Source organism: Bubalus kerabau, chromosome 3 (genome assembly GCF_029407905.1).
Source record: "Bubalus kerabau isolate K-KA32 ecotype Philippines breed swamp buffalo chromosome 3, PCC_UOA_SB_1v2, whole genome shotgun sequence".
NCBI classification, from domain to species: Eukaryota; Metazoa; Chordata; class Mammalia; order Artiodactyla; family Bovidae; genus Bubalus; species Bubalus kerabau.
This window is the reverse complement of record NC_073626.1, coordinates 188142480-188168962: the sequence shown is the minus strand read 5'-3', so window position 1 is coordinate 188168962 and position 26483 is coordinate 188142480. Positions and strand designations below refer to the sequence as shown.

The window sequence follows — 26483 nt, the reverse complement described above, 5'->3', positions numbered from 1 at the left end:
AGCGGGCAGGGAAGAGCACGTCCATCAGTGCCCCCCACCCTGCCCGCTTCTCCATTCCTGCACCCAAGCCCCTGAAGCCATTCTCCCATCCACTACTACCCAGGGCCCCCTCACTACTCAGGCCCTCTGAACGGAGCACTGGACTTGGAGTCCAGCTGACCTGGGTCCAAATCCAGGTCAGTGTCCACGTGTGACATGGACAGTCCAGTCCTGAACTTCCTGTCTGGTAAACACAATGCCAGAATGTCTTCTTTTGTTCAGATATACTCAGTTCAGTTCAGTTCAGTTGCTCAGTCATGTCCGACTCTGCGATCCCACGGACTGCAACACGCCAGGCCTCCCTGTTCATCATCATCTCCCGGAGTTTACCCAAACTCATGTCCATTGAGTCGGTGATGCCATCCAACCGTCTCATCCTCTGTTGTCCCCTTCTCCTGCCTTCAATCATTTCCAGCATCAGGGTCTTTTCTAATGAGTCAGCTCTTCACATCAGGTGGACAAAGTATTGGAGTTTCAGCTTCAACATCAGTCCTTTCAATGAATATTCAGGACTGATTCCTTAAGGATGGACTGGTTGGATCTCCTTGCAGTCCAAGGGACTCTCAAGAGTCTTCTCCAACACCACAGTTTAAAAGCATCAATTTTTCGGTGCTCAGCTTTCTTCACAGTCCAACTCGCATCCATACAGGACTACTGGAAAAACCATAGCTTTGATGAGATGGACCTTTGTTGGCAAAGTAATGTCTCTGCTTTTTAATATGCTATCTAGGTTGGTCATAGCTTTTCTTCTAAGGAGTAAGCATCTTTCAATTTCATAAGCTGCAATCACCATCTGCAGTGATTTTGGAGCCCAAGAAATTTAAAGTCTGTCACTGTTTCCACTCTTTCCCCATCTATTTGCCATGAAGTGATGGGACCAGATGCCATGATCTTCGTTTTCTGAATGTTGAGTTTTAAGCCAATCTCTTCACTCTCCTCTTTCTCTTTCATCAAGAGGCCCTTTAGTTCTTCTTCGCTTTCTGCAATAAGGGTGGTGTCATCTGCATATCTGAGGTGATTGATATTTCTCCCGGCAATCTTGATTCCAGCTTGTGCTTCATTCAGCCCAGCGTTTCTCATGATGTACTCTCCATATAAGTTAAATAAGCAGGGTGACAATATACAGCCTTGACATACTCCTTTCCCTATTTGGAACCAGTCTGTTGTTCCATGTCCAGTTCTAACTGTTGCTTCCTGACCTGCATATAGGTTTCTCTTTCAAAGATCATCTCTTTCAGAATTTTCCACACTTTGTTGTGATCCACACAGTCAAAGGCTTTGGCATAGTCAACAAAGCAGAAATAGATGTTTTTCTGGAACTCTCTTGCTTTTTTGATGATCCAGTGGATGTTGGCAATATGATCTCTGGTTCCTCTGCCTTTTCTAAATCCAGCTTGAACATCTGGAAGTTCACTGTTCACGTATTGCTAAAGCCTGGCTTAGAGAATTTTGAGCATTACTTTGCTAGCATGTGAGATGAGTGCAACTGTGTGGTAGTTTGAGCATTCTTTGGCATTGCCTTTCTTTGGGATTGGAATGAAAACTGACCTTTTCCAGTCCTGGTATATTAGAAGGTGATTTGGCTGTCCATACAGATAGACATTTTAAATGTCAATTTTTCATTCATTCATTTATTTACTAAATATTTATTGACACCGGGTATATTCCAGGCGTTATCGGATGTATGGGAACTGCGCTTTGGCAGTTGGACAGACAAAATTCCAAGTCCTCCTGGAACAGACAGTGCAGGGAGGGAAGCAGACACGAGCAAGTAGACAGCCAGGATTGCAATGTGTGAGAAGGCAGTCAAGCAAAGCAGAGGGAAGCGGGGCTGTTGTAAACAGAGTGAACAGCAAGGTCTCTCTGAGAAGCTGAGGAGATGACCCTCCGAGTAGGTGAGGCCTGAGCCGTGTGGACTTCATGCTTTCATGCGACCAATTCTACAACCACTTGCTTACTCAGCATCTCCCGGGTGCCAAGCATAGTTCTAGGTAATGAAGACACAGCTCGTGGAGGGAGGCAGTTCATGGCACAGATGCAGAAGCAATGTGGGGACCTTGCTGAGTCCCCAGGGCTGCCGGTAACATATGATCCTGACCTGGGTGGCTTCAAAGAGCAAAAATGTATCCTCTCGCAGTTCTGGAGGCTAGAAGTCCAAGATCAAGGTGTAGGCAGGGCTGTGCTCCCTCTGACAGCTCCAGGGAAGAGTCCTCGCTTGCCTCTTCCAGCTGTTGCTGGCTGCCAGCAATTCTCAGCTTCCTTGGCTTGTGAACGCGTCGCTCCGGTGTCTGCCTCCATCCTCACCTGGCATCTTCCCTCTGCACATCTGTGTCTCTGGGTCCCAACTTCCCTCGTCTTATAAGGACACACGGTGTTGTATGAAGAACCACCCTCATCTATCGTGACCTCGTTTTAACTTGGTTACATCTGCAAAGATCCTACTTTGCAATAAGGTCCCGTTCACAAGTCCCGGGCAGTAAGGACTACAGCACCTTTTGTGAACAGGTGAAAGTGTTGGTTGCTCGTTGTGTCCAGCTCTTTCTGACCCCATGGAGTAGAGCCTGCCAGATTCCTCTGTCCATGGAACTCACTAGGCAAAAATACTGGAGTGGTTTGTTCTCTTCTCCAGGGGATCGTCCTGACCCAGGGATCTAACCAGGGTCTCTTGCATTTCAGGAGGACTCTTTACTGTCTGAGTCACCAGGGAAGCCTTATCTTTTGTGGGGGAGACACAATTAAACCCACAACAGTAGCTGAGCCAGGAGGGGGAAGAACAGCTTCACTTGTCTGATTTCAAAGCCCACACTCTGGGCTCCTAGCCCCGTGAGTGAGTGTTCACGGTGCGCTTGCTCACCTGCCAGGCACTGTGCCGAGCTTTTCACAAGTTAATTTACTGAACAGTCACGAAAGCTCTGGAAGGTGGGTACCACCGCTTCCCTTTTGACAGGAGAAGAAGCTGAGAGGTTGTACCACTCACCCAGGCCACCTGCCCCGCAGTGCCAGCGCTGGGGTGAGTGCATCCCAGACTCTTAACCGCTCCACTCTACTGGCAGGCAGAGCATTGATAAGTATTAATCAAATGTTCTCTCTTAGGATCCCTGTGTCTGTTCTAGAGGCTTCCAAGTGCGATTGGCAGATAAAGGTAGAATTCTGCACCCCGAGGCCACAGTGGCACCAAACCACACTAAAAGCTTTTCCAAACCTGGGGCCAGGGGACACGACTTCCACCCCAGAGAAAGGCTGTGAATGAACTTTGCACAGCTTTTCTTTTTCATCAGTTATGTTTTACTGAATTTTTATTAAGCACATCTGGTGCTTTTTTCCCCTTGTTTTTTTTATTTCAATTGATTTGTATTGTGATAGAATTCACATAATATATAATTCACTCATTTAAAGTACAGGAGTCAATGGTTTCCCGGCCAGGCCTCCTGGAAGTAGGCTCAGCCTCTGTCACCCTTCCCACCCCAACCTGCCGATAGCCGTCTCCAGCCCCAGGGTGAATTTCTTCTAATGGAGTGAAATAATCGAGTCCAGAAAGAAATCCTCACATCTGTAGTCAATTGATTCTCGACAAGGATGCCAAGACAGTTCTGTGGGGACGGAAGAGTCTGTTCCAAAAAACGGAGCTGAAACAACCAGAGAGCCGCACGCAAATAGCAAAGGTGGACATTCCCTCACGTCTCGTGCAAAAATCAACTCGAGATCCACCATCAATCTAATGTGGGAGCTGAAACGATAAAACTCGTAGAAGGAACACGCAGGAGACTGGCTGTGAGTCCGCTGATCCGATGTCTCTCCAGTGTGACCCTGCTGCCCTCTGATGTGGACTTGGGGCCACAAGTCCACGAGAAGCCTCCCCCACCCCTGCACCCCGCCCTGTGCCCGTTGCCTGGAGTTCTCCCACAGGAGGCACTCACCCTGGGGCAGGTGAGGGTTACCGGCCTGCCTGGAGGGTAGCGGAAGCTGAGCCCACTTCCACGAGGCCAGGCCAGAACCTGGGGTTTCCGGAGAGATCTGGAACTCTGCTTTCAAACCAGATTCTTTTATTTTTTAACGGTCATACTCCATTTATAGTTATTATAAAAATTTGGCCGTTCCCCCTGTTGTACGATGTATCCTTGTAGCTTATTTCTTCTTCTTTTTAAAAAAAATATTTTATTTTCTATTGGAGTGCAGTTGATTTACAATGTTGTTAGGTTCAGGTCTACGGCGAAATGACTCCGTTACACATATCCATATATCCATTCTTTCTCAAAGTGTTTTCCCATTTGGGTTATTACAGAATGTTGAGTAGAGCTCCCTGTGCTCTACACTGGTCCTTGTTATCTATTTCATATATAGTCATGTGTATACTGAGCTTCCCTGGTGGCTCAGCTGGTAAAGAATCTGCCTGCAATGCAGGAGACCTGGCTTCGATCCCTGGGTTGGGAAAATCCCCTGGAGAAGGGAAAGGCTACCCACGCCGGTATTCTGGCCTGGAGAATTCCATGGACTGATAGTCCACGGGGTCGCAAAGAGTCGGACACGACTGAGTGACTTTCGCTTTCTTTTCTGTAGTGTGTGTATATTAACCCCAGACTCCCAATTTCTCTCTCCCCAACCCCTTGTACTTATTTTATACCCAATCATTTGCACCTCTTACTCCCCTACTCTTCTATATTGCCCCTCCCCCTTCCCCCTCCCCAGTGGTGAGCATTAGTTTCTCCTCCACAGCTATGAGTCTGCTTCCTTTTGTTATATTCACGCTTGCTGTGTTTTTCAGATTCCACATATAAGTTACATCACACAGTATTTGTTTGTCTGACTTATTCTAGTATTTAGCATATTTAGCTGTTTAGCATAATACCCTCCAAGTCCATCCATGTGGCTGCAAATGGCAAAGTTTCATTCTTTTTGATGGCTGGGTAGTATTCCACCGCATATCAAATCCACTTTATCCATTCATCTGTTGATGGACACTGAGGTTGCTGCCATATCTCAGCATTGTTGTGAATAATGCTGCTATAAACATTGGGTTGGAGAAGGCAATGGCACCCACTCCAGTACTCTTGCCTAGAAAATCCCATGGACGGAGGAGCCTGGTAGGCTGCAGTCCATGGGGTCACGAAGAGTCGGACATGACTGAGCAACCTCCCTTTCACTTTTCACTTTCATGCATTGGAGAAGGAAATGGCAACCCACTCCAGTGTTCTTGCCTGGAGAATCCCAGGGATGGGGGAGCCTGGTGGGCTGCCATCTGTGGGGTTGCACAGAGTTGGACACGACTGAAGCGACTTAGCAGCAGCAAACATAGAATACATGTATCTTTTTTAATTGGTGTTTTCAGATATATGCCCAGGAGTGAAATCGCCGGGTCCTACGGTCGCTCTGTTTTAGCTTTGTGTAAATGGGTGCAGCTATTCTTGGAAACAGTAAGGCCAGATTCTGGAACTTGAGTCTGGATTCCCAGCCCAGTGCTCCTCTCTAAAAACAGGAGCACCTCCCCAGGGCCAGTCACTGGAGTGTCGGGAACCTCTCTTGACTTGAACAGGAGGAATGCCTCCAGCTCCAAGTAGGATGGGAGGAAGTGAGGGCCTGGGCAGACCCGGCACCCCTCAGAGACCCACTGCTGCTCCCCAGGCCTGAGCAGAGCCGGAGAAGCGCAGCTCTGCCTCTCTGCAGGCTGCCCGCAGAAAGCGGCTGCAGTTGGTAGGATACAAAGCCTGCCCGTGGGGCAGGCCAGCTGTGGGGTCCCGGCGGCTCTCTGCAGACCAGTGTGCAGCTGGGGCATACGGTGGTCCGGGGCAGGACATTCAGCGGAGGGAGGTGTCTGGTCTGAGAATCCCCTGGGGTCCCCAGGCAGGCAAACTGGGAGCCATCCCTGCAGCCCCCATCGTAGTCCAGGCCGCCTGCTGGGTGAGAAATGATCAGCTCATTCCTCTGTCTTGGAAACGGAGGGGATGAGCCACCTGCTGGGCTTGAACTAATTACAAGAACCAGCCCCAGGCCGCTGCAGTGGCCCGGGCTCCAGAGAGCACAGGCTGCTGTCAGGAGATGGTGGGGGGCGAGTTGGGAATCTGGCCAGAGCTGCAGAGGTGTCCTGGGGTGCGGAGGGGAAGAGGGTGGGAACCCAAACCTCCACCTCTCTCCCCAGATGCCCCCAGGGTCCTGACTCTGGTGCTTCTGGCCTCCAGGCAAACACCTGGGGTCCTCCAAGCCCTCTCCCTGCCCCCCACCTCCCCACGCCCCTGAGTGAATGACAGTAAATGCATGTGCGTGCACGTGTGTGCTCAGCCGTGCCCGGCTCTCTGGGACCCCATGGACTGTAGCCTGCCAGGCCCCTCTGTCCATGGAATCCAGGCCTGAATACTGGAGTGGGTTGACATTTCCTAATCCGGGAAATCTTCCTGACCCAGGGATCGAAACTGCGTCTCTTGCTCTCCTGCATTGGCAGGCTGATTCTTTACCAACTGTGCCCAAACTGGGAATAGGAGAAGGCTGGGTAACCCTAGTTGAAGAACTGCTCCTCTGATCCAGAAGCTGACTAGAAACAGCGTTCACCTCCCAGGAGAGTCGATGGGTGGTCAAGGGTACGGGCCTTGGATTCAGCCGTGAATTTGAAACCCAGCTCTGCAACTATGAGTCATAGGAGCGGGAAGTGTTAATCGAGCATTTACTACACCCCAGTATTCTTCCCTGGGAGAGCCCACGAACAGCGGAGCCTGGCAGGCTATAGCTCCAGGGCGCAAAGGAGTCAGACGAGCCTGAGAGACTCAACAGCAGCAGCGAGACGCCAGGCAAGGCCCTGCTTTACACCTGCTCGCGCGTTTATCAGAGCAGCCCTCTCGGGGAGGGTCTTCTGTTTTCTCCCTGTTTTACACATGTGAGAATGGAGAAGCTAAGAATCGTCCAAGGGCACAGGTCCAGCAAGGCTACAACTGGGACTCAAGCCCAGGCAGGCTGGCTCCAGAAGCTGTGGGTTAGAGGACTAACCGCTATCTACACCGACAGGCTATTTAATCTCCTTGAGCCTCAGTTTTCCTATCTGCTAAATGGGGATAGCAGTAGCGCCTTCCCTGCTGGGCTACTGTATGTAAAGGCTTGTGTCCCAAGCTCATAGTGGTGAGCATTCGTGGAAAGGGTAGTCATTCTTCTCACCCATTTTGCCTTAACTTTCACCCTGGAAATGTCCGTGGGGCCAGGGAACAGGGTCAGAGATGTGGGACGTGACATCAGCCCAGTGGGAGCTCTATAAGCCCGGCAGTGAGGACTGTGGCCTCTCACCCTGGCCCCTGGTGAAGGAGATCTGGGAGGGACTGACCCAGCACCCTGAGTCCAGTCCCACCCGTTATGCAATCTTGCCATGACTTTTCCTCTCCCAGCCTCAGTTTCCCCATCTGGGAACTGGGGGTGACGAAGGTTCCCATTGGGGAATAATGAAAGCTCCCCCTTCCTAGGGCTGTTGTGCGGCATAAGGACGATGACGCTTAGCCTGACCTGCTGGTAGGTTCTGGAGGTGGGGGGGCAGCTTGGAGGGGAGATTTGGCAAAAGCCAGCCCAGGGCTCATGCAGAAGAGGCTGGACATGCCAGGCATCTTTAGACAGAAGCTGCAGGTCACGGAACCGATTGGAAAGCTGGGAGCAGATGCAGAGGACGTGACGCGACCTGGCCTGGGCTGGAGGTGCTCTCCGGAGAAGGTGCCAGTGAAACCGCGCGCCTGCCCTCAGCAGACAGCAGCTGTGGAAAAGGGGCCACTGGAGTGGCGTGGACAGGGCTGCTGTCCTCAGGGCCTCTGCAGGCCTTCTCCCCACCAGTCAGAGCTTCTGGACGGGCAGCAGGGAGGCTGAGGCAGCTGGCTGGGCTTGGCTGCCAGAGGGAGGGCGCAGCCCAGAGGACCGAGGCTGGAGCGGCCAGGATCTTCCAGAATGGACATGGAGGCTATTCAGAGACTGAGCACTGCCGTCTTGAGTGCCTGGACCTGGCCGGGGACTGGGAGAGAGGCTGCTCACTCTGCCCACCTGCCCACCCACGGGCCCCCAGCCAGCTGAGGTCAGCGGCTGAGAGCTCGTTCAGAGAGGGGCTGAACAGATGGGTCTGGGGCTCAGAGGAGCACTTTGGAGTTAACTGGGCTGGGTCATGCATCAAGGACGGTCACTTCCCAGCCTTAGCCTCGAAGGCCAGAGCCTGCTGACTGATTCCTGGACTGGCTTCCAGAATCCTCTGTCCCTGCCTCTTTGAGCGCAGCCCTGCTGACCGCAGCCCACTGTGAACTCAGCGGCAGGCCCAGCACAGCCTGTTAGCTCCCCAGTCCTCCCCTAGTCTACGCATCCTCAGATGACCCTATGCTGTCTCAGTTAGGGGGGGCAAACTACAGCTGGATCAGAGAGGGCAGGGCATTTGCCTGATGTCACACAACTGTGAGTGGGCTGGGATCTGAGCTCAGGTCTGCTGAAAGGAAGAACCCCCGAGTTTTCCACGACACAAGGCTGCAGGGAAGACAGGGTGACATTACCCCCTGTGATGTGGGGCCACATGGCAGCCGCCCAGGCCTCGGCCAGATTCCAGGCCTCCTCTCAATAAGACAGTGTGGGATACTTGGGCTGCTCTCTCAGCCGCTCCTCCTAGGCATCTGGTAATTCAGCAAGATCAGCGTCTCCATTTTACAGCAGAGAAAACCGAGTCTGCGCATAAAGGGAAGCCTAGAAGCGGAACCTGAGGCTTCTCTGATTAGCACTCTCTTTCCCTCCGTGGGGACGGGAGGCCCTGAGCTGGGGAGGAGACAAGGCCCTTAGAGGCACAAAGGGACAGCTGCATAACCCCTCTGAGCATGATCACGGCTGGAAGGAGGAGACGGCTTAGTCAAGCAGCAGGCACTGTTTTGTGCGTCTTGTCCCTGGGACCACAGGGCGACGTCACCAGCCCTTCTGTGAGGGAAATGCACAGGCCATTTGCTCATTCATTCTTCACACTTACAGGTCCTTGATTCAACCAATATTTATAAGCCCCTATTATGTGCCTGCTGTGGAGGAAGGACCACGAGCCATCTTAATACGGGATGGCCAGGACATACGCTGCTGCTGCTAGCCACTCAGTCGTGTCCGACTCTTTGGGACCCCATGGTCGATAGCCCACTAGGCTCCTCTGTCCATGAATTCTCCAGGCAAGAATACTGGAGTGGGTTACCTTGCCCTCCTCCAGAGGATCTTCCCAACCCAGGGATCACGCAGATTCTTGACTGTCTGAGCCACCAGGGGAGCCCTGGGACATACGATATTAGTGATGAATTTTGCAGTTACAAGGAAGCAACTATAGCTTCAAGCACTTTATAAATTGATTTACTCTTCACAGCTCTAGGAGGTAGGTACTTCCAGCACTCTCTTTTTATAAACGAGGCAACTGCAGCCCAGAGAGGTTAAGTAACTCACCCAAGGTCACACAGCAAGTGAGCGGCAGTGCTGGGCTTCCAAACCCAGGCTGCCTGGCTGGGGAGCTTCTTTATAGCCTCGAACAGAATAGCCTGCTGTGCCCCCCTAAGCTGAGCTAGAGGTTCATCTGTTCCCGGAAATTGTCAGGCAGGTGGCTGCAGTCCCCCAAGGCTCTCACCAGCATCCCGGACCTTCTGCATCTCACAGATCTGGCCTCTCTCCACCTACTGTCCACCCAGTTCGACTCTAGCCTCGTGAGCCCACCAGAGCAGGCCTGCAGGTGTGTCATTAAACCTTGACAAGTGTGAGGCCCACGCAATGCTTTATCCTTTCCACCCCCTGGGAGCTGGATTTAGTGTTTCTGGCAGAAGGTAGACCTCCCCTGCCTGGGACAGGCCCCTTAATTACAAGTGATATGTGGCCAGCGAAATGGTAGTGCCTCAGGCCCGGTGATTTAAGGAACAAGCGCAAGGCTGAAGTTACAGGTGTTAACAGAGCTGTAGCAGGAGCCGGGGGAGGGGGCCGGGGCGGCCTGGGAAGCGGTGAGCCAGCCCTGGACGCGTCCGCTGCCTGTAGAGCTTCCTGGGGCGAGGGAGGCGATCCCACCGCCTCACTTCCGGGACCATGCCGCACGTGTGCTTGGCCTGGGAGTCCGCGCTCCCGCAGTGAGCCCCTGGACTCAGTCTCCCCGTCTGCACATAAGGAGGCAGGGTCACCTCCCTCGCTCTAGGAGTGAAAATCGTCACAGCGGATCATCTTAGTGGCAAAAGCTAACACGGACGGACAGCTTGTTTTGCGCCAGGATTGTGCTAAGTTCCTTATGAGCATTTTCTTGTTTAATCATCAGGGGGTGAGAGAGTGGTTGTGGTTATTCCCATTGTACAGAAGAGGAAACTGAGGCTCAGAGAGATGAAGCAAATGGCCCAAGACTGCACGACTAGCAAGTGACCACAGAAGAGATTCTCAGCCCTTCCCTCTGACTCCAGAGCCCAACCTCATCTCTAGGCTCTGGGGATAATGAGAAGGACGTAAGGCCCAGTGTTTGCTCTGAAGGAGCCCCTGAATGATGAGGGAGACAGAGAAGGTCACAGGTTTCCAAGATTCCAGCAGATGAGGAGATGGGGGAGGACTAGGTTGCGAGGTGAGGGGTGCGGGAGCCCCCAGGAAGGGGGCGTTCCTCCAGGGGGTGGCATCTGGAAGCTTCGGGGACAAGGCGGTGTGGAGCTGGGGCAGACAGGCCAGGGGGCATTTCTGGCCGCAGGAGCTCTGGAAGCGACGGTGTGGGAGCAGGGACGCCTGGCAAGTGTGGGGCACTCCTGTGCGGCCGGACCCCAAGGAAGGAGCCGGGAGTAAGATGCGGGAAAGACGGCCACAGTGACGCACAGCTGGCACCTGCTCAGCGCTCGCTGGCGCCAGGCCAGGGTCTAAACGCTTCACGGCGGCCCCCGTGGCCTGCTAGGATCCGGGCTGCACGCAGGTCAGCAGCACCCAGCAGGCACAGCTGCATCTGTCTCTACAGCTGCTCCCCACCACGCGCATGGCCTCCCGAGTCCCGCCCCTGTCAGACCAGTGGTGGCCGTGGGCTCTCACAGGAGCGTGAGCCCTACTGTGAGTCGTGACTGTCAGGGACCTAGGGTGCGCGCTCCTTCTGAGAATCACCCTGAAACGATCCTCACCTCCCTGGTCCGTGGGAAAACCGGCCCCGTGCCGAAAAAGTTGGGGACCACCGCTTCACACACTGCTCACCAGGACTCTGCCAAAGAGACATGGAGAAAAGAGGCACAGAGAGGGTAAGGGACTTGCCAAGGCCACCCCGCTAAGAGGCAGCGGAGCCAGGAATGAATACAGGCAGGCTGACTCCCGAGCCCACACGCGGCCAGCTGCTGTGCCTGGTCCCTGCAGGAGCAGGGAGAGGAGACGTGAGGGCCTCCTGGGAAAGCCTTCTCACTTGCCAAGCTGTCGTGGGCCCTGTCTGCCCTCTGTGCCTGGGCTGCGTCTGTGAGGCGAGGGCAGAGCCCTGACTCCAGTGACGTCTGTCCAGGGATGCCGGGGCCGCCAGCGCAGGCCTGGGATGCTCCCGGTGGTAGCCGCGGGACGTGGGAGCAGGGCTGAGAGTGGAGACAGTCTTCACTGAGGAGCTCCGGCCAGCCGTGCCTCTCAGCTGGGTCTCCCTGGATCCCAGGCCCACGAGTGGAGACACCCCAACTCCTGAAGCTCCCCGTCAGGGAGAGCTTGGGCCCTGCCCAGCTGACCCACCCTGCCGTGTGATGGCTGGTCAGGATGGCCTTCCTCCTCTCCAGCTGTGAACCCTCCGGCCGCTCCCTTGGGGCTCCCCACATAGAGCCACAGGCTTTGTGAACTGGAGGAGGCTTTAGGACCCACCTAGGCCAGCCCCTTCACCTGACCACAGAGGAAACCGAGGCCCTGAGACAGACCCCACAGCAGGGGAGAAGCAAGGCCGGGCTGGGGGCTCAAGCCAGACCTGGGTTCAAGCCATAACCTTGGTCCTTAGTGGCTGAGTAGCCATGAACTAGTGCCTCTGAAAATGGAGATCGTAATTCCTACTTCTGGGTTCTGCGAGGCTCTGATGCGTTAAAGCATTCAGCATGGACCCTGCCTCAGATGAGCCATGATGATGGTCAGGGGCCTCCCACCTGCCGCGTAACTCAGGACCCCTTGGGCCTGGAATCAGGGCTCAGAAGAGGGTGCTCCCTGGGCAAACCTGTGCCCCCCATCACCCCGGCAAACATCAGCACAGCCCCTGCTTGCTGAGGTTTCCTCGGTGATGCATGCAGGGTCGGCAAAGCCCAGACGCTGGTCCGACCAGAGATGGAGGTCACTGTTCATAAGTCTGGTGGCCAGTGGAGGCAGGGGCTTAGCAGATACCGGGCATCCTGCAAAGCCTGCCGCAAATGTAAGCCCTGTGAGACAGGTCCTGTGTGATGCCCATCTCACAAGTGAGAGAACCAAGGCCGGAGCTGACCAGGCTGGAGATGAGCACAGGGAGCTCAGAGGTGGGACGGTGGCCCAGGCCACAAGGGCCGTGAAGGGCCAGGGGAGAGGCTGCGGGGGCTGGAACTCCAGGACGCAGCCACTCCCAGATCAGGCCACCCCACCCTGGCCAGGAGTTGGAGCCCTGCTAGGAAAGAGCTTGGCTCTGCCTCGCCCCGCTCTTGGAAAAGACGCAATCAGATAGGTGTGTGATAGAGCCGGTAGAAATAAGTGTTCATCGACAAACCTGGGTGATGGCCTCATGAGTGTTCATTGTACAGTCACTTGCGCTTTTTGATAGGCTTGAATATTTTCATAGTAAAATGTCAAGGAGGAAAAATAAAACACACAATCCTCTTCGCACAAAATGCCCCTTCTGCACAGCCCTTCCCCTCCCCTTCACCCTCGCCTCCCCTGGAAATCGCTTTATGAGACTCAAGCAGCAAGAACGATTTACTTGCCCTCTGACTCAGGAAATCAATCCTAAAATGCTGACGGGACTGGAAAGACTCTGTCTGCAGAGCCCTCTGGGAAATCTCCCGCTGGAAGGGAGGGCTTTGAGCTGGGGATTTGGGGGGCTGGGGGCTCTGCTGGGAGGCTGGTGGCCAAGTGCTTCAGCCCCCACAGGCGCCCGCAGGAAGGCGCTAATGTCACCCTCACCTTATGCGGGAGGCCCAGGAAACCAGCACCTGCCCAGGGGACCCACTGCCTGTAAGCAGAGGACCTGCGACCCGGGGCCAAGTGGCCCCAGTGCGGGGTGGGGAGGGCCAGGGACGAGCCCTGTTCCAAGTCTCCAAACACGGTGACTGATGCTCACGGGGACACAGCTCTGTTGGAAGGGACACAGGCCTTCCCAGGCTGGGGAAGAGGACTTGAGACCCACCCAGAATCTCCAGGCTCCAGCCCGTTGTTCTCAGAGGCTTGACGGGTGGTGGTTAATGGAATGGCCTGAACTTGAAGTTGAACTTGAACAGAAGAACTTGCGCTGAGTGCCACTGCCACAGGCCAGACCTCAAATATGCTTGCCCTCTTGCCAAGGCCTCCCCAGGCTTCCGCAGGCTTCCAGAGTCTTCTTTAATAAAACTACAACGATACAACCTGGTGAAATCGCCCATGTGTGTAATACATACCTCTGGGATACACTGGAAACATCCCCCACGCAGCCAGCCTTGCTGCTGTTTAAAATGGGCTCCTGTCACACCCCATAGACTTCATCTCTGCCCAAATGGCACCTATCATGGGCCTGAACACATTCACTCTATTGCCACATAAGTTGCAATGGCATGGTGGGGCGGGGGCAGTTCTCAAAACACACTTCGAGAACGTCTGGGTTAAAGGCATCGGTACCAAGTAGCACAAGCGTGAAACGCAGATCCAACGGCAAGACCTGTGTCCTGGCCTCCCCACTACCCTTTTGGGGGGGTGGGTGTGTGTGTGTGCATATATGTGTGTTGTGTCTGTGTTATGCATATGTGTGTATGTGTACATGGGGCTTTCCTGGTTGAGCTACTGGTAAAGAACCCCCCTGCAACGTAGGAGACATAAGAGGCGCAGGCTTGATCCCTGGGGCAGGAAGATCCCCTGGAGGAGGCAATGGCAACCCGCTCCACTATTCTTGCCTGGAGAATCCCATGGACAGAGGAGCCTGGCGGGCTACAGTCCATGGGGTCGAAAAGAGTCGGACACGACTGAAGCGACTTAGCACACAGCACACACGTGCAGATATATGTGTGTGTGTATGTGTTTGTGTGTGTATCTGTGTATATGCATATGTGTATGTGTGTGTTTGCGTATGTGTGCGTTTCTGTGTCTGTGTATATGCACATGTGTGTGTGTGTCTGTGTGTTTATGTGCATGTTTTGTGTGTGTGTGTTTATGTTTTGTTTGTGTATCTGTGTATATGCATTGTGTTTTGTGTGTGTGTGTATGTGTTTGTGTGTGTATCTGTGTATATGAGTATGTGTGTATGTGTTTGCGTATGTGTGCGTTTCTGTGTGTGTCTGTGTATGTGCACATGTGTGTGTGTTTATGTGCATGTTTTGTGTGTGTTTATGTGTTTGTTTGTGTATCTGTGTATATGCATCGTGTTTTGTGTGTGTGTGTATGTGTTTGTGTGTGTATCTGTGTATATGCATATGTGTGTGTGTGTTTGCCTATGTGTGCGTTTGTGTGTGTCTGTGTATATGCACGTGTGTGTGTCTGTGTATATGCACGTGTGTGTGTCTGTGTATATGCACGTGTGTGTGTCTGTGTATATGCACGTGTGTGTGTCTGTGTATATGCACACGTGTGTCTGTGTGTGATTATGTGCGTGTTTTGTGTGTGTGTTTATGTGCATATATGTGTCCGTGTGTGTGCACAGGCACACGTGGGATTTTATTTCTCCCTCAGCAGTGGCCCGAGTCGGGCCCCTCTCTGCCCAGCCTCACCGATCCACCGCCTCCCAGGCCGTGCCACCCCTCCCCCAGAGCAGCCAGCCAGAGCCTCCAGTGGGGCTGTTAATTTCATCTCCCACCACTTGGAAAGCACGCAGCTGGCAGGGGAGGGGCAAGGCAGGTGAGCAGTGCCGGCAGCGGGTCTCTGCAGAGAGGAAGGCGGGTGGATGGGTTGTGCCCGCAGCCACTGGGGGCCTTGTGGCCCCACTCCACTCGGAAAGGCCCCCATCTCCAGGCAGGGAGGCTCTGGGCCGTGGCCGCCGACCCCGCCAGCGACCCAGGCCCCGGATTCCCAGCACATCCACACATGGGCTCCCGCCTGCTCCCAGGGTTGGGGGCTGCGACTCGGCTCAGCAGCTGCCACATAAACGGCCCCATTGCAGCTCGTAGGAGTACAGACGCTGTGTTCCTCTCTCCCGTCACTGACGGCGGCTCCATTTGGGGGCTTTTTGTCAGTATTTTTTCCCCTTGGCTGCCATTACTACTCAGTTCAATATTTAATTTTCCCATAAACCGAAGAGTTGTGCTTCCTCTTCTCTCTTTTTCTCGCTGGAGTCCCCCTCCTGCTGGTGGCTTCTTGCTTCGTCAGGCTTCTGCTGGGAAAGAGGGGCGCAGACGTGGCTGGGATTTCAGTCCTGAATCGGGCGTGGAGGGCGGGACACCTACATCCCTCCTCCCCGCTCATTCATTTGACAGATGTGTGCGGAGTAAACCCCTGCTTCAGGCCCTGGGGTTGCGGCAGGACAATTTCTGTCCTCACGGTGCTTACGTTCTAGTGGGGGGTGTTGGGAAAAGACAAGTGTGTGAACTAATATATGAAATAACTGCGCCTCATGATGCGCTCCATGAAGAAATGACAAGTGCTGCAACGGGTAACAGAAGCAGCACCTCGCTTGGGCTGGGAGGTGGCATTCGAGCTGAGACTTGAAAGATAAGCAGGACGCAACCTTGCACACAGCTGAGAGGAAGACTTCAGGCAAAGGCAGCAGCAGAGGCAAAGGCCCTAGGGTTGAAATGTGCTTAGGGTGTTTATGGACCAAAAAAGTCTCAGGACGTTTGGAGCATGGTGTTGAGGGGAGGGTCAAGACAAAGCTAGAGGTGGGGGCAGGGCCCACGGCATCGCGAGGTCTTGTGGGATTCCTTCCAGGGGCCAAGTGCTTGTTTGTATTAGGAGAAGCAGATGAAGGAAGAAAGCAAACAGGAGTTGAAACTGAATGCCTGTGTGGCAGGCTTGTATTAGCTCTGAGGTTAAAGACAAAGTTCTAGGCTTCAGAAAGTACACAGCCTAGTGGAGAAACAGACATGGGCCTGGAACAGAATGATAAGCACCCAGGGGGGTGTCAAAAACAGGATGCTCCAGGAATTCAGTCTGGCAAAGTCCTGGAAGGCTGCTTGGAGGAGGCAACCTAAGCCCAGACCTGAAGGATGAAGCAGAGTTAACCAGCAGAAGGACCAGCATGTGCAGGGCACAGGGTAGGTGAGCAGGGCAAGGAACCCTGGGCAGTTCGGTGCGGCTGGAACAGAGAAGTCTTCCTGGAGGAGACGCTCTTTTGAGCACCATCTTGAAGAAGCAGAGAGAGACTGCAGAGAGGATGGGAAAGGCACAGAGAGGTGGGGCCAAAAAAAGAAAAGAAAAGTGAGAGAAAGAAAGAAAATAGGAACGAGGAATATTTATATTCATGAGCACTTTTATATTGAGAGAGTGGTTTTCTTTCTTTTTAAAAAAAAATATGGTATAAAGACTGGGAGCTGATTGAAAAACAGGGCAGTCAATAGAGCAGGCATGCTGAGAGAGAAAGAATGGATTTTTGCAAATAATATAATTTTGAACTTGTCTTTTCCCCCTCCCACTCGTCCCCAAAATCTAATTGATTACCGCCCCTTGATAAATGACACCCAGAGCAGGAATGTGTTCAGACCAATTTAGAGTGATACCCAAGGAACAGCAGAGACTCTCCCTTCCTCCAGAGACCATAGCCAGTCTTGGGAGGGAGAAGAAACTCCCCTACGCGTCCCTCCCAGCGCAGGGAGAAGTGAGGGCAATTGAACAGGTGATACAAAGGATCACCTTCTGTCTGTGTAGTACTTGGCCATTCTTGTAGAAGGTTTCTCTCTGTATTCTCATTTGCTGCTTCTCTCAAAATCTTCGAAGCTGAAAGTTTGACAGGATGTATTTTATTGAACCCACTTTATAGATAGGAAGGCTGATGCCCAAGTGGGTCAACTGATTTGCCCAAAGTCCTGTGGGATATTGGTAACAGAACATGGGCTGAAACCTTGGCCTGACTCTGTCTAAGCTGGTTCCCTAGGGGGAGTTTAGGGGGAGCTTCATGGTACAGAGAGAATTTAACTTCACTAGATAGTTATGACCAACCTAGATACATATTGAAGAGCAGAGACATTACTTTGCCAACAAACGTCTGTCTAGTCAAGGCTATGGTTTTTCCTGTGGTCATGTATGGATGTGAGAGTTGGAGTGTGAAGAAAGCTGAGCCCCGAAGAATTGATGCTTTTGAACTGAGGTGTTGGAGAAGACTCTTGAGAGTCCCTTGGACTGCAAGGAGATCCAACCAGTCCATTCTGAAGGAGATCAGCCCTGGGATTTCTTTGGAAGGAATGATGCTAAAGCTGAAACTCCAGTACTTTGGCCACCTCATGCGAAGAGTTGACTCACTGGAAAAGACTCTGATGCTAGGAGGCATTGGGGGCAGGAGGAGAAGGCAACGACAGAGGATGAGATGGCTGGATGGCATCACTGACTCGATGGACGTGAGTCTGAGTGAACTCCGGGAGTTGGTGATGGACAGGGAGCCCTGGCGTGCTGCGATTCATGGGGTCGCAAAGAGTCGGACACGACTGAGCGACTGAACTGAACTGAACTGAGATACAGTTAAAGACTCAGGCCTGCTGGGGTTTCTATCAGAACAGGTTTGTGTTCCCGAATTGCAAAAGTCACAGATGATTTACAGAGCTAAGAGCCATCACATTATCTGCAAAGTGAGTTACGATGACCGAAACAAAGTTCTGCTTTCAAGAGAAAGACAGGCAATATTTCAGAGTTAATTTCATAAAACTGATCACCGACCATTGCCTCACTGTATTGATGTTAACGGTCGAGTCTAAAATAATTTCCACTTCTGCCCCCACTGACAGACTGGAATAGGGCCTGCCATGCTGTGTGGCCGCTGCATCCAGAGCTGCTTTGCCTTCCTGGGTGCTGGACAAAATCAGTAGAAGAAACTTCTAGCAGGAATTCTCTCTTCTTAAGGCAAAGTCAAAAATTAACTGGGAAGTCTCCTGGCTTGACTCGGGGGTACTGGAGTCAGGGGAGCTCTGTGGTGGTGTCTGACCACGATGGTGAACTCATAGAACCGGGGGCCTCTTTCTCACATGCGGGGCCGGGATGACCCAAGTGACATGGTCTGTCCATGTGGCTTGTAAATTCAGACATAAGCTCTGCCTACGTCCAGTCTCTTACTGGTACAACCACTGCTGACGACGGTTTCTCCTGTGTGCTTAGTCGTTCAGTCGTGTCCAGCTCTTTCTGACCCCATAGACTGTAGCCCCCTCCCCACCAGACTCCTCTGTCCATAGAACTCTCCAGGCAAGAATACTGGAGTGGGTTGCCATTTCCTTCTCCAGGGGAGCTTCATGACGCAGGAATGGAACCCACATCTCCTGCATTGGTGGGTGGATTCTTTACCATCGGGGCCACCTGGGAAGCCCGTATTTCTCCCTTGCTCAGGCCACATGGACCTACCTGCTCAGTGTCTCTGAGGAGGGCCATTTCAGGGGCATGGTGTCCGCCTTCCCCTCACCCCGGAGAGCCTTGCTAGTAGCACAGACATCCTTGAGGCCCCTCTCAGAGCCCACAGGAACGAGGCACCTAGAGCGAGCACAGGGGCCACTGCTGCAGAGGAGGGCGCCATCGGAGATCCAGGGCTCTTTGCGGAGGACTCTTCGCCATTATATGCATCCGCATCATAGCCAGGTGGTCTTGCTCTGTCCTGCTCATTCTGCGGCCCGGCTTTGAATTTGGGATCGTTGTTGTCCGGGATACTTATGCCTGGGACTGCCGCTGTTCCTGGGTCCATGGGATCTATTCCAGGCACAGAGCCAGAAGAGGACCACTCACCTTGACCTTGGTCAGAGACTGTAGCAGGGCTGGGGATCGCGAGCAGGGAGAGGAGGCTGGGATTGGAGGAGGGGAGTGATGGAGACAGACATGAGGGTGCGCACAGAGATGGACTGGAGATGGGGGTGGGGGAAAGAAATGGAGCTCGGATGGAAAAGGGAATGGGAGGCGGGTGGAGAAGGAAGAGAGACGGAGCTGGGCTGGGGGTGAGAGTGGGGTTGGAGGAGGAGGTGGAGAGGGACACAGAGACAGAGATAGGGGCGTGGAAGTGGTCGGGGAAGAGTAAGCTGAAGGGAGGCTCCAGACTGAGAGCCCAGGGAGCAGCCGTTTGTGGAAGTGAGAGCGCTGAGCACAGTCAAGGGAAGGGAAGAGAAGATGCCAGGAAGAGGGCGACGGCGACACGCGGAGTGAAGCGCCCCAAGGCCGCCAAGGACTCCCGGCGGAGACTGCTCGCCGACCGACCGCCTGCACTCAGGGCCCGCTGGTGGGCGGCAGCGGGCAAGAGGCAGCGTGACACTCTCCCAGGACACGGTGACGGAGGGACGCTTCGACGGAGACGGTGGGAAGCCTGGGCCTCCACGCTGACGTGAGCAGCTCTGCTGTGCCATCGTCCGCACCACGGAAATCCACTGTCTCAAGAGCTTGATTAACTGTACATGTGGCTAACACCTGCTCAGAAGCATAACAAGACACAGGAACACGGCTCCCAATCAGGGTGTGTGTGGGTGGTGTGCGTGACTTGGGTGCAGATCTGCAGAGTGTGTGTGTGTGTGTGTGTGTTGGGGGAGGGGGCGTCCGTGCTGTGCAGAGAACCCTGGACAGGATCTGAAGGGCCTAGCTGCCAGCCCAGGCACTGCCACCGACTGACGGCGTGACTATAGGCAAATCTCTCCCGCTGTCTGGCCTCAGTTGTGCTAATCTGTAAAATGGAAGACCAGCGCTCACCAATAGAAATCTGCCTTTAATTGCAAGTTTTCTCAGGACCACATTAAGAAAAGCCTTGAAAAGTGAAAATGCATTGGCATAGCATATTTATTAAATCCAATATCGCTTGTATTATTTCAGGAAGTAACCAACATAAAAATATTCATGATATACTTAAGGTGCTTTTTTTTAAAAAAATTATCTTCCAGATTCAGTGTGTATGTTACGCTCACAGCACATAGGATCGTGGGAAAGCCACATTCCAAGTGCTTAATAGCCGCAGAGGCTGGGCGGCCCCTGTACTGGGCAGCACAGGTCCAGGGCACCGTCTGGCCTCCTCACTAAACTGTGAACACCCCCAAAGGCAGAAATTTTATTCTTCCAGACAGTAGCAACAGGCCTCAAAGAAAGAACATTAATACATCCTTCTGATAAATGCATCTGACATGCACTTTCAATATGCTTTCAGGCACCACTTTCTTATTTATTTATTTGGCTGTGTTGGGTCTCAGTTGGAATTTTCATTGCTTCACACAGGATCTTGGTTGAGCACAGACCCTCTGGTTGTGGCCCCCAGAGTTGGTTGCTCCACGGCAGGTGGGATCTTAGTTCCCTGACCAGGGATCAGACCCACATTCCTTACACTGCAAGGTGGATTCTTAACCACCCACCAGGGAAGTCCCAAGGTACTACTTTACTGAATTCTCAGCACTCGATAATTCCATTTTGCAGGTAAGGAAACAGGTTCAGAGAGGCTGAATATCTTGCCCAAGGTCACATAGCTGGAAGTGGTACCAGCTGGTCTTTGAACCCTGGGTAGTGTGCTCTAGGGGCTTCCCAGGTGGCGCTAGTGGTAAAGACCCTCCTGCCAACGCAGGAGACACAAGAGACGTGGGTTTGATCCCTGAGTCAGGAAGATCCCCTGGAGGAGGGCATGGCAACCCACTCCAGTATTCTCGCCTGGAGAACCCCATGGACAGAGGAGCCCGGCAGGCTACAGTCCACAGGGTTGCCCAGAGTCAGATACAACTGAAGTGACTTCGCACACACACACAGTGAGATTTAGGGTCCATACTCGTCACCATTGTCCTATACTCTCTCTTTCATAATCGTGATACAAATGATATCAGTTAAAATTGCTCAACTGTACTGCGGGCTTACTATGTGCTGGGCATCTTGCAAGCATCATCCCATTTACCCGCAAAGCCCTCCTGTAAGGAAGCTTCTAGGCATCTGATTACTGCTTGCTCAGTGAAAAAGAAAGAAGGAATGAGTGATTTTTAAAGCTGCCCCTTGTCTAGCTCTGAGCCTCTAGAATTCTTGGAGGGTATACTTATCCCTACATATAGACCACCATAAGCAGGGCCAGAGATAATCATGCTGGTTGGTTGCTAGTTGGTTAGTCACTCAGTTTTGTCCGACTCTTTCACAGCCCCATGGACTGTAGCCCACCAGCCTCCTCTGTTCACGGGATTTCCCAGACAAGAACACTGGAGTGCCATTTCCTTCTCCGGGGGCTCTTCCTTGACCCAGGGATCAAATGCATGACTCCTGCCTTGCAGGTGGACTCTTTATCATCTGAGCTATCGGAGAAGCCCCACCAGAGAATTTTGCTAAGCTCTAATTGACATGGTCCCTTGAACTTTGGGGGCACCTGAGTTAAACAGAGCCACCCACAGGAGCAGTTCCCCCAGGGATCTCAATTAGGGGTCTGTTTGAGAACTGAGCGTGTCAGGTAAACAAGCGTCTGCAATGGCTGAAGTGTGCACTCAGGGCTAAAGGCGCCAACAGACACGAGCTCTTTCCTTCTTTCCAAAGATGGAGGTGGTGCGGTTTCACACGGCGTTGGAGCCCTGGGGTCTGGGAGTTCCGGTTTCAAATCTAAACTCTGTGAGCCCCAGAAGGTCACTTCACCCCTTAAGTTTCCCCATCGGTAAGACAGGAATAAATAAACCCTTTCTGTAGACTCATGGTGAGGCCTAAATGAGTTAACACACGTTAAGGGCTTAGAACAGCTCCTGGCTCCTAACCTTTGGCCACGGTTGGTTCTTGCCGTGGAATCCAGGCTTGCAGTGAGTTCTAGAAAAGTTAGATTGCAGGCTCTGTGACGTGTGGATAATTGAAACATTCTGCTGTATCTCTCCCCGCTTGGAGTCCCTACCCCACTTCCCATCTGCTTCCTCCCATCTCACACTTAATTACAGTTCTCCATCTATTGTTCTCCCCGTGTTTCCTGTTTTTTCTGCTTCCCTTGCAACGGCACGTGGTGGCTGTCTGAGTGAATGAACGGTTCATACCTGGCTTCATGTCACTAGACCTTAAAATAGAGTTGCCAGGCGCCTGTCGCCCCCGCCAGACTGTGAGCCTCTCGAAGTGCCATATCCATTTCATCACCAAGCGCCTACAGCAAGCACCTGGCACCGAGCCCGGCACCTAGTAGGTGTCAGGAAACGTTCATCGGATTTAATTAAACGTAACTGGAGTGAAAACCCCTTACAGGAAGGAAACACTCGCCCCTCTGCATTTTCTCTGCACCCCCCACTGCTCTTGACCCGAGGCTACAAGAAGCCAGAACTGACAGCCTTTCCTAAGCAAAGGCCTAAGATTCCGGCTCCTGTCCTGCGGATGACAAGGCGGCTGGAGAAATGAACTGCAGGAATCCTATAACCAGTGAATTCCTAGCATGCACTGAGCCCTTTCATAGCGATTTACTGGTTCATCCTTCGAATATGTCTGCCAAGGATTAGTCCCATTTAGCAAATCGGGAAGCTGAGGCTCACGGTTTTGGTAATTTGCCCAAGGATGAAATGGAGGTGGTGCTGACCTCGCTGAAACGCTGGCTCCATGTTTGAGCTCCCAATGTCGCGTGGTGCCTGGGGGCACTGGCTTTGGCAAACCAGCCCGTGGTGGGCAGTGGGGACAGGGCAGAGAGCTGGCAGGAGGCGGGACCAACAAAATAAGCCAACTTTAGGGGGAAAAGAAGGAAGAGGGCAGACCACTGGCTTTAAATACCTCTCAGCGTCACCTGCTCTCGCTCCGCGGTCGCCCTCTCGCTCTGCGGTCGCGATGGTCTAAGCTACCCATCTCTCTGGCTTAAATAGCACTCTGTGTTTCCAGGCTCAGATCATGTTCTGCTCTTGTTTGAAGCTTTCGATGGCTCCCTACTGCTCTCAGGACAAAGAAAAACTCACAACCAGCGCTGGGCTGGTAAACCTGCTCTGTGGGGGCCCGGGAGGGGGCAGGGGAAGGAGAGAAACAAGGAAGTCCTGATTTGCAGTGGCAGCTGACTTCCATGGTGTAAGGACGCCCACTGGGCCATCTGTTCCAATCTAGCAGCGGTTTAAGAACTGGTCCACAATTCCCAGGAAGGTCACAGTCAGCTCTCAGGAGCTGGCGGGAACCGGCCCCCGCACACCGCTGTGAGCGGTGACCCACTGGTGGTGCCCTGCAGGTCTTCCGAGCCCCACTGGCTACCTCGTCCCCCACCTTGCCCTCCCACCACAGCATCCTGCCTCTCCCTCCCCTCCCCCCTCCCCCACCCTGAGCCAGCTGCCACGAGGCTTTTGCACATGCTGTTCCTTCCACCTGCCACACTTGTCCTCTGCCTACTGCTGCTTCCTCAGATCACAGCACAGGGTCACTTCCTCAGGCCTGGGTGGGTCCCTGCACACTTGGCTACACCAGGTATCTGATGCCCTGAGGACAGTGGACCATGGTGGTCTCTCCATTTCCAGTTATCTTCCCCGCCAGGCTGTAAGCCCCAGGTGGCAGGGCCCTCCTTTGTATGCCCAGCAGGGACATCATTCTCATGGCAGTTGATCCCAGGGGCACCCCCTGGAATTGTGCAACATTTGTCCTCTGCCAAAGCACCTGTTGGGTTTCCCTGGGGGCTCAGCTGGTAAAGAATCCACCTGCAATGCGGGAGACCTGGGTTCGATCCCTGAGTTGGGACGATCCCCTGGAGAAGGGAAGGGCTATGCACTCTAGTATTCCTGTCTAGTGAATCCCATGGGCAGAGGAGCCTGGCGGGCTACAGTCCAGGGGGTCACAAAGAGTCGGACGCGACTGAGCGACCTTCCCTTTCACACTTTTCACCGCACCTAGCAGAGGACCTGGCCCGGCCTAGGTCATCACTGAACTCTTTCTGAACCTTCCAGTGAAGCCTCGCTCTCCCTGTGCTTCTCTTTGGATAGCTCCGCCCACCTCCATCGAGGTGGTGGCCGCTGACACCCCGGCCCCCTTCAGCCGTTACCAAGCCCAGAACTTCACGCTGGTCTGCATCGTGTCGGGAGGGAAACCGGCGCCCACGGTGAGTACCGCTACAGCCGCCCCTGCTGCGTCCCCTCCTGCGTGGCTCGTCCAGCGGCCGTGTCAGCACGGAGCTCACCTGCAGAGCGAGGGGCAGAGGCCGCTGTCCACAAAGGGGCGCTCTGCTCCGTCTGCCTGGTCTGACCCTGCCCACTCGTCTGACCCGCCCGGATGTCCGTGAGTCTCTCTTGCCTCCTGGTGAGGTGAGGAGGACCCCCACGTCTCCTGGACCCTGAAGTCCCTGAGCTGCAGTGAGGGCGGTCTTCAGGGGATCCCCGCTTCAAGCACACCCCTACCCCAGTAACTGAACAGGATGGAGACTGATGAGGCCCCGGGAAGGGAAGCGAAGTGGAGCGAGGCCCCCACCGTGTCCATGACAGCGCTGGGACTCAAGGTCGCCCTCCAGCTCCAAGTCCGCTGCGGAGGGCGGGAAGGAAGGAGCGAAGGAGGGAAGGGGAGAGGAAAGGGGGAGAAAGGAAATGGGGACTCTCTGTTTTGGCCAACTCCTTACTAGACCCACCCCACCCACTTTGAGGGGGGGCTTCCCTGCTGGTTCAGCAGTAAAAAGTCCACCTGCAATGCAGGAGATGCAGCTTCCATCCCTGCATCGGGAATCTGGAGGAGGGCATGGCAACCCACTCCAGTATTCTTGCCTGGAGAATCCCTTGGACAGGGGAGACTGGCGACCCCAGTCCATGGGGTCGCAAGAGTCGGGTAAGACTGAGCGACTAAACATCACCGCACCCCCTCTGAGGTCTGCTGGTGCAGCTCCTGAGTTACTGTCACCGCAGCTTGGAGCGGGTGGGGGGAGTGTAGGACCTGAGGGCATCCGGGGAGCTGGCTTCCAGCCCCTGACGTCACTTGTGCCAAGTGACCCTGAGCAGGAAAGCCCCCCTCTGCTTCTCAGGCTTTTTGAGGAGGTTTAGAGTGTGGATAGTATTACAGCTTTTCAGCTTTTTTAGAAGCAGCAGGACCTGTTTGATCTAAATGAAATATACATGGAAGCCCCGTGTAGAAGATCTTTAAAAGTGAAGGAAGGGCAAGTTGCCCTAATGGGTCCTGAGGCTCGTCTGTGGAACCCTTAGGGCTCCCTGCAAACTCCCCTGGTGGCTCAGCTGCTAAAGAATCCCCTGCAATGCAGGAGTCACAGGGGATGTGGGTTTGATCCGGGTTGGGAAGTTCCCCTGGAGGAGGAGGGCACAGCTACCCACTCCAGTATCCTTGCCTGGAGAATCCCCACGGACAGAAGCGCGGTGGGCTGCAGTCCACAGGGTCACAAAGAGTGGGACACAACTGAGCGACTAAGCACAGCTCGCGGGGCTCCCTGAACCATATCGAGAGCCCACGGGGTGCATGCCCCCAAGGCCCCTTCCAGTTTGACCTTGTGAATTTCACACATCACAGGGATTAGGAGGCATAGACTGGAATCAGCGGCTTCCCTGGTAGCTCACGTGGTAAAGAATCCGCCTACAATGCCGAAGACCTGCGATCAATCCCTGGGTCGGGAAGATCCCCTGGAGGAGGGCAGGGCAACCCACCCCAGTATTCTTGCCTGGGAAATCCCACGGACAGAGGAGCCTGGCGGGCTGCAGTCTGTGGGGTCACAAAGTGTTGGACATGGCTGAGCAGAGTGGAGCCAAGGGCAGGGGGAGTAGAGTCCCAGGTGGGGAGGTGGTCTCACAGGTGGGATCCATGGAGGGTGATCCTGGGACCTGGGCCAGTTCACCCCAGGCTGTGGCCCAGGAGACCCAGCTGCCCAGGACGAGACGGGAGTAAACAGGTGTGAAAGAACCAGTACAGGGCAATAAGCAGGTGCCCAGAGGCACAGCGGGCCGTGGCGGGGAGCAGAGTGCGCCTGTGATAAGGTCCTGCCCCTGACCTTACAGCCCCAAGGACACAGACCAAAAGCAGCCTCAAAGCCAGCAACCGGTGAGGGCAGGACATGGTCCCAAGATTTCCCCCTCGGAGCCCATAAGGAGGTCTGGCCTCCCTAAAATGAGACAAGCTGGTCTTTTTCCCCAAAGAAAAACGCCTTTTCTGCACAGCACACACACAAAAAATTCTACTCACAGTCCCGAGGCTGCCAGAAGACCTTCCCTACCCCACACCCCTGCTCCAGCCCTCTGGCTCCTGCCATTTAAGACACAGCAATACGAAATTCAAATATATGCGAGATCCTCATCTCCCCGCATTCCAGGCACCTTATGTTTGCCTGGGACGTCAGAACTTGAAAGAATTCTTTGATT

General features: G+C 53.8%; 1 protein-coding gene across 1 annotated transcript in view; it reads left to right on the top strand.

Annotated features, from left to right (window-relative positions):
• Window positions 1–26483, top strand: part of IGSF21 (immunoglobin superfamily member 21) — a 283942-nt gene that overhangs the window by 243828 nt on the left and 13631 nt on the right. Inside the window, exon 5 of the mRNA XM_055574319.1 lies at window positions 24123–24238. Within this exon, the coding sequence (XP_055430294.1) occupies window positions 24123–24238 (116 nt within the window). The remainder of the gene's footprint in view (window positions 1–24122; window positions 24239–26483) is intronic.